At 36.0% G+C, this 12,763-nt stretch overlaps 1 protein-coding gene across 4 annotated transcripts in view; it reads right to left on the bottom strand.

Annotated features, from left to right (window-relative positions):
• LOC107724954 (sacsin-like) overlaps positions 1-12,763 on the bottom strand; it is a 41,458-nt gene that overhangs the window by 14,184 nt on the left and 14,511 nt on the right. For 3 of the 4 annotated variants that reach the window (XM_016534048.1, XM_016534050.1, XM_016534049.1), the window contains 6 exons: positions 11,629-11,719; positions 10,806-10,891; positions 9,774-9,885; positions 9,478-9,624; positions 6,871-8,353; positions 6,294-6,385 (listed from right to left, as the gene is read on the bottom strand). In XM_016534048.1, the coding sequence (XP_016389534.1) occupies positions 6,294-6,385; positions 6,871-8,353; positions 9,478-9,624; positions 9,774-9,885; positions 10,806-10,891; positions 11,629-11,719 (2,011 nt within the window). Of the gene's footprint in view, positions 1-6,293; positions 6,386-6,870; positions 8,354-9,477; positions 9,625-9,773; positions 9,886-10,805; positions 10,892-11,598; positions 11,720-12,763 lie in introns of those variants that run through there. The other variant, XM_016534051.1, reaches the window with a different exon arrangement.

Raw genomic sequence — 12,763 nt, 5'->3', positions numbered from 1 at the left:
AACATTACCTAATGATTAACATATGATTATTTAATGTAAATTGAAATGCTTACAAATGTCAGTAAATTTTCAGTTCATATCTTCATTTGTTGGTCTTTGTTTATTGTGTAGACCTCTATTTACACATCTTAACAAATAATCTATTCATTATTTGTTGTTGATGTTTTTGCAGTACCCAATCTAAAGTGGAAACTATTTATCATTTGCAAATGTTTATAAACGTTTACTAATCATTAATACCATTATAAACAGGCATCTCAATGACAAAAAATGTTCCGAAAGACCTGAATTTACCCTATTCACACATCTTTACTAATCATTTATTAATCATTTGTTCATGTTTTTGCAGTAGCTAATCTAAAGTTGAAAGTATTCATCATTTGTAAATGTTTATAAACGATTACTAATCATTTAGTATCTTTATGGGCGTTGGACTTTTAGCTGTAACAAGGTTTGTGTGAAGGGTGGCAGGTTAATCATCACAGATTGTAATTTTGGAGAAAAAAATGTTTTTATTGCTTCAACACTCACATTATTATACTATTCTTCAGTATATCATTAAACAGGATATTCCTTAAATCAGTGGTCACCAACCTTTTTAGGCCCAAGATCCCTGACCTCGGCCTTTATGAAAGACAAGATCTACCTATTGAAGAATTGATAGAAAAAGACATCCCAGATTGTACTTCAAATTTGAGGCCTTTTACTTAGTATTTTAATTAGTGATGCGCCGATCTTAGCTGAATCAGAATTCAGATTTTATTTTATTTTTTTACTAGCAATTTGGATTCTGATACTGATACTGATTTTTAAGCAAATGTATTTATTGGCTATTTGCTTTATAACAAAAAAAAACTGGCTTTAAACAAAAATATCTAGCCATTTGAAATTAGAGGCAACCACTGCATTTTAATCACGATCTGCACGGGCAGTTGTTTTTGATTTGATTTAGATTAATTTCAGGATTTAAAACAAAAACAGAATGGTCTGACTTTAGGTGTTATTTATTTATTTGCTACATAAAACATCTGCACGAAACAAAAACAGCAGGTTTGAATGAGACGCACTCTCTGACAGCAGGTGGCACTAATGAACCAGGGTTGCCAGGTTTTTGCAATAAAACTAGTCCAATCGCGTTTCAAATGGGGGGTCCCCTGTAAAAATCACATTCCGGGGGTAAAATACACGTTTTTCGGCGGGGATCTTCCAGTAAAATTCACATTCCAGGGACTAAATATCACGTTATTGGGGTCGCTTCAACCCGCGGACATGAACAACAACCCGCAGCAACAGTGTTAAAGTAGCTCTTTAAAAAACCGCGGACTTGGCAACACTGCTTATGAACCGACCGCACTATAGCGTTTCCTTGTTTACCACTGTAAACAAAGCAGAGTTGCGCTTTATACGGAGGAGAAGAAAATGCCATTGCCATCAAAACTTTTCTCAAGACAGTTCCCTTCAGTGATACATTAATATAACCCCATAAATGTAATGCATTTTTGTACTTATTTTACTTTTTTTTTCGGGATCTACTGGGACAGTGATAAAGATCTACCAGTCGATCGCGATCAACGGGTTGGCGACCACTGCCTTAAATCATAAATAAACAGGGGAAAACAAGTCATTTTTTAAAAGAAAATACTTGTTCATTTATCAAAACAATATAATATAAACAGATTGAACTGTTCCCTTATAATAATTAAATTGACCCCTGTACACTGTTGACCCCTTAACCAACCCTTAAACCTACCCATACCACCAAACCTGTCCTTAACCTTACCCGTATCACACCTTAATAGCAGCAAAAGTGCATTAACACAAGCTTTTAATCATTTTATAACATCTTTTAATGGAATTGAAAGTTTAATGGTTGCCATCAAAACTTTTCTCAAGACAGTTCCCTTCAGTGATACATTAATATAACCCCATAAATGTAATGCATTTTTGTACTTATTTTACTTTTTTTTTCGGGATCTACTGGGACAGTGATAAAGATCTACCAGTCGATCGCGATCAACGGGTTGGCGACCACTGCCTTAAATCATAAATAAACAGGGGAAAACAAGTCATTTTTTAAAAGAAAATACTTGTTCATTTATCAAAACAATATAATATAAACAGATTGAACTGTTCCCTTATAATAATTAAATTGACCCCTGTACACTGTTGACCCCTTAACCAACCCTTAAACCTACCCATACCACCAAACCTGTCCTTAACCTTACCCGTATCACACCTTAATAGCAGCAAAAGTGCATTAACACAAGCTTTTAATCATTTTATAACATCTTTTAATGGAATTGAAAGTTTAATGGCATTTGTAAGCATTTTAACTTACATGAAATAATGATTTGTTTGAACATTATCTAATGTTTAATAAGTTTATTAGCAAACATTAACAAGCACATTATCTCACGTTTCTAACTCTTTGAATATATATTAACTAGTGATCCATTAAGCATTATATTTATTATGAAAGTTATTATAAAGTGATACCAAATTAATTAACATAGTCCTACTTCAAAAATGCAACATGGAGTAGCACCTTCAAATAGACGTGCGCAATTATGGCAAAAATATATCATACTTATTTTCATGGCAGGATCACGATCTTATTACGATTCTTTTTCATGTTGGATTTTAAGACTATTTTGCAAGTCACTGAGCAGTACAGCCAAACTAATTTCCCTATTTAAAAAAATGTAGCCTTTAAAAGGTAAAAATAAATAAATAAATCATGTAAGAAATTAAATGAATGTAAAAACTAAACACTATACAGCCTTCACTGTATGAAATAAATAAACACTGATTCTTATCAAAGCTACTGAAGTTATTCAGTCAAGAGCAGTGACTGATTTTGTCTATGATCTCTCTTCAATGGTGGATTGTGGTGACATTTTAATTGTTCATGACCCAAATCGTGATATCACACACCCCTACCTTCAAATATTATACACAACAACGTTCATGTAATAATAATTACTACATATACAAGGTGTTAATGCCTTTAAAATATTATATTTAGTCTTTTGGAAATAGGGAAAAGGAAACTGTGTTCTATGAGTCAAGCTAAAATGAATGCCTGATGACAGATTTTATAGGTTCTGCTTATTTCATAGAAAGCACTTAATCTTTTTCAGCATATACTAAGTTAACCCTCTGGTAATGTTCATTTGGGGGTCACACTTGTGTTGTTCATGGTGAAATGTAACTTTTTTTTTTTCCAGTAAAATCAATGTAATATATTTTTGTTCAATAATATTTTTTCTTATTTCTATAAATTAATATTTATGCAATAATTATAAATTTTTCCCCGATTGAAAATAATATTATATTATATATATATAAAAAAATATTTTTTATAATAATTTTCAATTATGGCAGTATTTCATGTTAAAATAGAGACAATGCCTTTAAAACCCAATTTTTGAAGGCAGATTAGTGCCATCTGATGGGAGTAAAAAAAGAAAAAACATCTGCAATTCCATGATTTAGCCCAGAGGTGCCAAAAGGTGCATTCCAAACGGGATATATCGCCCTCTGAAGGGCACTTCGGAGTGAAAACAATCATGGCCGCCATTGCGACGAAGTCGCCTCCTTGATCGTCTCGTTAACATCTTAACGAGACGATCAAGGAGGCGCCTTCGTCGCACATTTTGTATGCTGGTAGTACGTTTCGAAAAAAGAGTTTTTGTTTTTTTGACCCCTACACCCTTCATCCCTTCGAAGCTCTCACTCAGGAGGGTAAACCCTTTGAAGGGATTAGGGCATAAGGATGAGCCCGCACCTTCCTAATGGAATGCAGGGAGAGTTTCGATTCAACCCTAAACACACCTGATCCAACTAATCAAGTCCTTCAGGCGTATTTGAAAACTACATGGTATGTGTGTTGAAGCAGGGTTGAAACAAAACTCTGCAGGGCTCTGGCCCTCCAGGATTTGAGTTTGACACCCCTGGTTTAGCCACTAGATTCCCAGAATGAAGGATTTCGAAGGGTACAACTGATGGACACTTCGGGCTTCCATGATCCTTTGCACGGGGAAGCTGTTTGGCGTCACAGAATGGGTACAACAGGAGGCTCGGAGTTCGACTTCACTATAAAAAGGCTTATAAATTCTCTAGTTGTTTTTAGACATAAATACTTATTTTTAATAAGTTGTGGTTTTGGATATTTATTGAGACATTTTCAAAAACAACTTTTTGTTTTAAGGTTTAGAAGTTTTTTGTTTTTGTTTTTTTTGAAATGTCAGTTTTTGCATTCATTTTACTACAGTCAAACCTGAACACAGAGAAAGACATTTTGTTACACATAACATCAAAATTCAACAAAAATGTAACAGTAAATGTAAATGTAAGTGGCTTGACACTGCACTTGAGAAGGTCTCTAGCTTACAAAAACAGGAGGAAAGTAATTTGACTATGAATAAAAGAAACAAGAATTTTTCATGTATTTTAAATCCACGTACAGTCCACTGAGTAATGACTTAAAAACTATTATCAAGAGTCATTGGCACATTATCCAAAGTGATCCCCAGTTATTGAATGTATTTAGTGATCAACCACTCTTTGTCTCTTCCAGGAGCTCTAATTTGAGGGATAAGCTTGTTTATGCTGACACCTACATCTCTTCTCCGACTACTCTTGTCGATGCCCAGGGTAATTTTCCATGTCACAACTGTACTTCCTGTACTAAGTAGGTTAAATGTAAATCATTTTCACATCCTCATACACTAAAAACCTCTAAGATTAGACAATTGATCACTTGTAAGAGTAAATAAGTTATTTACATTATCATCTGTCCATGTTCACAACTATATGTTGGCAAAACTATACGTGCATTACGCACAAGAATGATTGAACACACAAGTGCCATTAGGAGACAGGATGATACATCTTCAATTTCTCATCACTTTAAGTCTGCCAACCACTCTTTGTCTGACATGAAGTTCCTGGGCATCGAGAGGATTCTACCTCATAGAAGAGGCGGAGATAGAGATAAGAAGTTGTTGCAAAGGGAGGCTTTCTGGATCTTTGAACTTAAATCTTTATTTCCTGAGGGTATGAATGAAGAACTAGAACTCTCTTGTTTTTTGTAAAACTTGTTATTGTCGTTACTACTTTATCTTCTTTCTTTCTCCTGCTGTGTTTGTTGTATTTGTAATATTTGGTCATTCTTTGAAGTTGTATACTTGTAAATATTCTGCTATATATATGTGAATGATCAAACTTTCTTGGAATTCTGCTTGTGATAATTGAGGGTTACCTGAGATAACTGAATTCAGCTGATTGTCTTTAATTGCTGACCTACTTAAAAGGGTGAATGTTGTTTGGTAAGTGAGCACTGAAGATAGCAATGTGCTGAAATGTCTGCTTGCTTGCTTGTGTCCATCTGCTTTTAATTCACATGCACTTTGCACTTTTTGTACGATGCGATTCATAAAATAAAAAAGATGTTTTTGTAGACTTTTCCAGTCTTGAGTCGATCAGTGTGCGGTTAGCCACCCTCTTGTTCATTAACAAAAATGAACAGGAATGCTTCATCAGAGGTTAATATATCTGATTTCAACCTCTTATTTGAGTTTTCTGGCTCAATTTTGCCATATTGTTAGCCACACCAGTTCATATGTGTGTGTATAATAGTGTGTTATGTGTGTGTGTGTGTCTGTGAGTGTGAATTATTGATTTTATTTCACGCATTTACAAAAACATGCTTTGTGTTATAGTCACACTAGCTCATATATGTGTGTCTGTGTGGGGTGGGTGGAGCGTGTCTATTTTGCACTCTTGATATTTTAGAGTGTCACCCCTTCATTGCTGTGCACTTTTTTCTGCATCGTGAATGATTTGTAGATTGTACACACAAAAAATTCTCTCTATTTTCGTATTGTTGTGTATTTCCCATTAATTTCCAATGGCGGTCATTTTTGACTGCGAACAGCACAAGTGTGACTTTTTTTTTACGACCATTTAGCTTTTTCGAATCAAGTCCACAATTTTATATTTTTTTATTTTTTTTGTGGTCACATAGCGACTGCCATAAAAGTAATTGAGTTTTGTACCATTCCAATGAAGTAACGATTTAAAAAAAAATAAATGTTTTTTGGTCTATGACCGAACAACACCAGAGGTTTATGCAGGAAAAAGCATAACTCAAAAATCTGACAGCCATAATAGCAAGCATGAAGCTAAAAAATTTTACTCCCTGCAGCAAACTATGCATGAACAAGATTAAGTTTCACCAAGAGGAATGAGAGCAGATGCTGTATCCTGAATAAGAGCATGTGAGTGTCTACCTCTGCTTTTGGCTGCTTCTTTCAGGCTGGTCATGACATGAGGGGCAATGCTTTCCAAGACAAATCTTCCCTCCAGTCCTGGATAAAGGGACCTAGAGAGAAAAATCAAACTCATAATCATATGCTTATAACACAGTGTATCCTGTTTTCAAGTTTTGGTCAGGGATAAGCATTATTTAGAATTGAATCAAAAATGCATTTCAAGAATTTGAATTGAGCTACAGTAGCAAACAATGTAAAGTTGTCATGTAAATCTGAATGTAGTGATATAGTATAGTATAGTATAGTATATAAAAATTAAAATCAAACAGAACAGATACTGAAGGAAAAATCATGAAGGAAAAAAAATGGGCATAATTAGTGAAAATTAATTATTGGAGTGCTGATTTGTTGCAATTCTAGAAATTCTTCATTCTGTCATTCAAATTCAAATTCAAATTCTCCATCCAGTGGCATGTGGCCAATTAAATTAAATTCAAACTCAAGAACTAAAGGGAGACAGTTCTTAAATTCCAAATTAAAACTACGAATGAACATTAGTAATACCAAGAACACAAATACAAATATATTCCCACACCTTGGATACTCCTCTGAGGCGATGTAGACAGCATCTTTGTCATTCACAGAAGAGGAGAACACAGTAAATGTCTCATCCTGTAAAGGTAGAAGCTCCAGTCCAATGAGGTCATTGTAGCAAGCATCGCTAAGGATAAACTCTAGCAGGAGCAGCTTCTCATTAGAGGACCCTCTATGGCGACATTTCCTCAGAGTCTGGCGCACAAAAGAAGGGGTCACTCTCCTCAGGCTACCTGGCTTGGTGACAAATATTGTCAGTATTGCATCAATGTAGGCTGGCACCTGAGCCAGCATCATCCCTGAGCTCTGGAGGTATTTGATGACAGTCTCTGTAGTGTCCATGCTGGAGTCCAAGTCTGAGAATATGGTTTCATCCACCTGAACCCAGCTCCGGTTGAGCGAGTAGATGACCGGCTGTTGAAGCAAGTCATTGAAAAGGGGCTCAAGAATGGGTTTCCAGCGAGGTCGGATTCTGTTTGGATCAGGCCAGGCTCCATAAATACCTCTCGGGGAAAGGGGAAAATCTTGGTCCTTCTTAGTTTGGATTCTCCTGATGGTCTCCATGATGAGTGTGAAGTAAGCCCTTGGAATGACTGTGACTATGAGAAGCTCGTTCCAAAGAGCCGCCGGGTCCCTCCACTGGTCCACCTCCCGCCATTTGATGCTCCTGCGGTTGTCCGTCAGACCAAAGAAACCACTGACGTGGACCGGCAATCCTGTCATACTTTCTTCTCCAAGGGGCAGTGGGAGGAAACAGAAAGCACGTCCTGAGACACAAGAAGTTGCCCCTTTGTCCTCATCAATAAGCGTAAGGGGCAAGGCAATACCAATGGTTGGGATGAACTTCAGATCATCGGCAAGAGAATCCAGTTCACCGCACATTCCTCGCCCTCCTACGCCATTACACACTAACCAGGTGGTCTTTTGAGTCTCTTTGGCCGTTTCATCCCGCACTTCAATGGAGAGTTGGTAGGTGGCACAGGTGACTGAACTGCTCAGCACGCCATTACTGTAGCTATCTATTGCCTGTCCCAGGGTCTTCAGAGCATTGGGCCACTCCATCTTATCTTCTTGGCTGTCGCTTGCTGTGACCTGGAAAAGCATTCGCTCTGTTCCATCAGATTCCCGTACATGCAGAGAGACCTTCTGCACGCTTTTTAGAAAGAGCAACACAGTGTCTGCGTCAACTCTGAACGATTCAAAAAGCTCCAGAACTTTTTCTTTATTGTAAATGTTGTTACTTAATTGTGAGGGTTTCATACGGAGTGGAAAACGAAAGAGTGTTCCTGGAAAGTTGCCATCCTTGATGGTTTTCTCGGAGCTACCGAGCAGGCCAAAATAAGGGGCAAATTGATCATTAAGCTCGGTTATTTCCTTTATATCGGACTTCAAATTCCAGCACTGCCCAGACTCGTGGACTCCAAACAACATCTGATGAGGGTCCAGCATTGCAATTTGATCCCCACTGAATATACTAGGAACATCTACAAAAAGATAGAAAATTTTTTGAATAATAAACATTGTTTTAGTTTTTTTTGGTCCATAATGAATTATATTAGCATATGCACATACACATGTAAATGTATGAATTTGGCATACCCATGTATATAAATATATATGGGTACACACCCAGTGTTGGGGAAAGTTACTTTTAAAAGTAATGCATTACAATATTGCGTTACTCCATAAAAAAGTAACTAATTACGTTGCTTAGTTACTTTTTATGGAAAGTAATGCATTACGTTACTTTTGCGTTACTTTTTAAATCTGGACAGGGCTTGCTTGTTTGTTTTTTAAATAAAAAAGTTCTATTTTAGGCAAATATAAAAACCTTTTCACACCAAAATTGAAATGAATAAGCCTCAGGCTGAAGGAAATGTAAATTTACGTCTGTACAGTAGAATGCAGAAGAAGAAATTTCAACACGCTTCTCTGATTTCTCTCAACATGGGGACAGGAGAGCTGTCAATCAATAAATTGGAAAAAAAAAGTAACTTGCGTTACTTATTTGAAAAAGTAACTCAGATATTCTCTTGTAAATTAAAAAGTAATTCGTTACTTTACTAGTTACTTGAAAAAAGTAATCTGATTACGTAACTTGCGTTACTTGTAATGCGTTACCCCCAACACTGCACACAACTATGGACACATAACATAAAGGGTGATCCTACTTTCCATCAGGTCCTCTACTTTTTCCACCCTGCTCAACTGTATATTCACAAATTAGAAAAAAATTATCTAATAAGCTGATATGAAAAAAAAAGTTGTCATGAAATATCATTGGGGTTTTGAACTGTCCTGCAATATGGCATGATAAACTCCATCTAAAATGTTTTTTTTTGCAAATACATTATTATGTATGCAGCTTTTAGGAACTGATATTAATTTACAGACTACATGGAACATTTGCATTTTTAAAAATTCATGTGTCACACCACAGGACCATTTAAATGACCGCGTAAGAGTGATTATAAATGGTGAAAAACTTGATTAGTCACGTAATATACAATTTTTCTCTTGTATATTAATATAAATTCTAACCTAAATTCTTTATGTTGATAACATAAAGTATGATATGCATCAATTAAATAACATACTCTTTTCTCACCTGTTATGTGGTAGACAGAGTTAAATCCAATACCAAATCTTCCCACTTTAAGAGGATCCTCTCTTTTTCTACTCCGTGCAATCTCCTGGATACCATTCCAGTCTTCTGTGGTGAAGACGGCATCATTATAGACATACAATGCTGTTCCTGTTAAAAAAAACAAAAACATTTCAATTAACAGTGTATTTCAAGATTATTAACCTGTTATAACTATTCATTCTGTTTCCTGCATATTGCCAGAAATTATATTGAACATGTGAAGGGATAGCTGCAATCGATCAGCATATTCGGATTACCCTGATACTGAGCCATATCATTTGACCACAGTGATTCCACTCCATACTCCGTCTCGTCATACATGAACTTGACCTCAGTGGCCCCAGCATCCTCTGCATTCTGAATCAGCTCCTGCATGACAAGCACAACATAAAGTCATTGACATAAATTCTTACATTGCTATATGTGTTATTTACAACAAAATTGCCTCAATATGTTTTCGCTCAATTACTGGGCAGTGAGTGGGCACACTATTTAATGGCTTTATATGCATCCTCTATGCAAGCATGCTTGCTTCTTTAAATCTATTTATTTAAACTTTATTTATACAAGATGTCCATAAGATTAAAATCTTGTTTTCGAGGGAGACAAGGCCAAGTAGGCAGACCGCATGACAGGGCTCTAGACTACGACCATTTTTTGAGAATGTGCGAGTTAAAATTTGACGTGGTCACATTTATGTGTCGTCACGCACTGAATCGGTGTCTGCCTACCTGTACTTGCATTATCAATCACGTACATGCACATGGCGCACTGATGATGAAACACGCAAATTAGGAATTCAAGAAATTTAGGAATTAAGTCGAAAGTCGAAAAAAGAAAAGGCACTATTTGGATGCTTTCACTTTCGCGATCTTGGTGTCACGTTTTTACAAGAAAAAATAATTGTCTGTTGTGCTTACATCTATACAATGATAAACTCGAATATTTAACGTTTATTAACAAAAACCAACATGTTCACCTTATCTGGTTTAAGAAGCGGTCTTTTACTTTACTTTTACATTTCACTTGAAAACCAAATCCAACACTGACTACCGCAGCAAGCAGATCGATCGATGGATAGATAGTAAATATTGCAATTAAACAATTCATTAAAAAAAGGTGCGAACAAATCATGTGCTGGTGATACCAGTTGAGAAAGTTAGTTGCACCAGCGTGACCAGTGGGAAGAATGTGTCTAGAGCCCTGCATGATAACAAAATGATAAAAAACAAACACACACACACACAATAACCATATACATACATGCTTTACATATCATATATTCTTACTTTTAGAATTTGTCCACCCTCTGGATATCTTCTCAAAATATCTTTCAAAAAATCAACCAATGGTGGCGTAGTCTGTCCGAACCTCCCTGCAAAAGAGATATATACTGAGAAAATTATGTGGATACATGAACATCACTCCAATTTATGCTTTTTAAAGGGATAGTTCACCCCTTAAAAAAAAAACGTTTTTTTTTTTATCCTTAAATCAAACCTGGAAAAATCTGAAATCCTGTACTTTAAAAATAATAATAATAATAAAAAAATAAATGAATAAATAAATTGATCAATGACTTTATGAACTGTATCAACGATTAATTGAAAACACCTGACTCAAAAGAATGATTCATTCATAAATTAGATATTACTGCTTCTTTAATGAACCCATCAAGGGGAACTAGGGCAGATTTTCAGTGAATAACAGCTTCCACTCTTCTGGGAAAGTTTTAAATATTGGGGAACAGCTGTGGGGATCTGCATCAGTGAGGTCAGGCACTGATGTTGGGATCTGGCTCACAGTAAACATTCAATTCATCCTAAAGGTCAGTGAGGTTTAACTGTGGGCTTTGTGCAGACCGGTGAAGTTCTTCCACACCAGACTCAATAAACAATTTCTTTATAGACTTCACTTTTCGAACAGGTTAGATGTTATTTCTCTGCTAGTAATGAGTGTAGCTGAAGTAGCTAAACTTGCGAACTAGAAATCTCCACGTACTTTCAGCCATATAGTGTATTTAAATGTTATCCTACAGATTTTCATGTGAGAGAATATCAGAAATTGAAGCACCAGTCATACTTGATTAGTAAAGGGTCCTTAAACTCTAACCTCCTCCTCTCGGGCCTTGTCCATGCAATGTCATGATTATTTCATGGCTCCCGCGAGGCGCCAAGCTTCCAATCTCAACCCCATCATGAACCTATACAAGAAGGAAAAGCAAATTTTCTTTAGTTATTGGTCACCATTTCACATCAATGTCTGGTTCCTTTCTTCAGTGTAAATCTACTTTTTTAACCTGTTTTGTCACCAGTTTCAACTGATTTGTCAAAAAAAAAATTTAAGTCTAACCACTCTGAGAATAAAAAGAACAACTTTTCCCCAACAATCCACATGATCCGAGATATCATTCATGTGAGTTTAACACTTATAGTTTATATAGCATTTGTTCTAATCTAAAGCCATAGAGCAATAGGTGATATAGGCACACATGATTGGCATACATCACCTTTTCAGTTCTTACGGGTAAAGAAACGGCTGTGCAGGATCATGAAGCCAGGATGAACAAACATTAGAAATAAAAAAGACTGGGAAATGGATTACTCCTTTCTCAAGTTTTTCACCCTCTATCCATTAACCTCTTAGCCTGCAATGCACCTCTGTAAACTGCACTGTGCCATCCACGTGGCTTACCCATAATTCACTGAGATCTACCACCGTTTTTGGTTTATTAAGAGATTGATTTTTCAGGGCTAAGACTGCGCCAGTTCAGACAGAGACTGCTGTCTTCAGCTATTCAACGTGGAATCAGCTTCTGCTAACACACACTGATCAGCACTTCTGCTAAAACACACTGACCAAGTGCATGCAGAGACCAGATGAAAGGACTACCCAAATCAGCAACTCAGAGCCCTGGTCTTCTAGGGTAAAATCATCTTGTTTTTTTGGACATTTAGATATTTGGCCAGTTGACATGAAATTTTAGGTAGTTTTAGCAGTGTCCTGCAATGGAACATGTATGGACATGTTATATGTCAACTACCCATATTTGTAAACAAGACAACATGATTTAATGGAAGAAATCAAATTATTATAGCAATGAATAATTTAGTCAATATAGTCATAATCTAATAATTGACAAAATATCAAACCATTTTTTTTTGTACAGAGCCCCACATATGACATGAAGGGGGGGGAATTATATATATATATATATATATATATATATATATATATATACACACAC

The sequence above is a fragment of the Sinocyclocheilus rhinocerous genome, unplaced genomic scaffold (genome assembly GCF_001515625.1).
Source record: "Sinocyclocheilus rhinocerous isolate Xijiao unplaced genomic scaffold, SAMN03320098_v1.1 scaffold996, whole genome shotgun sequence".
Lineage (NCBI taxonomy): Eukaryota > Metazoa > Chordata > Actinopteri > Cypriniformes > Cyprinidae > Sinocyclocheilus > Sinocyclocheilus rhinocerous.
Note: the sequence above shows the minus strand (reverse complement) of the source record. Positions and strands in the feature narration are given on the sequence as shown.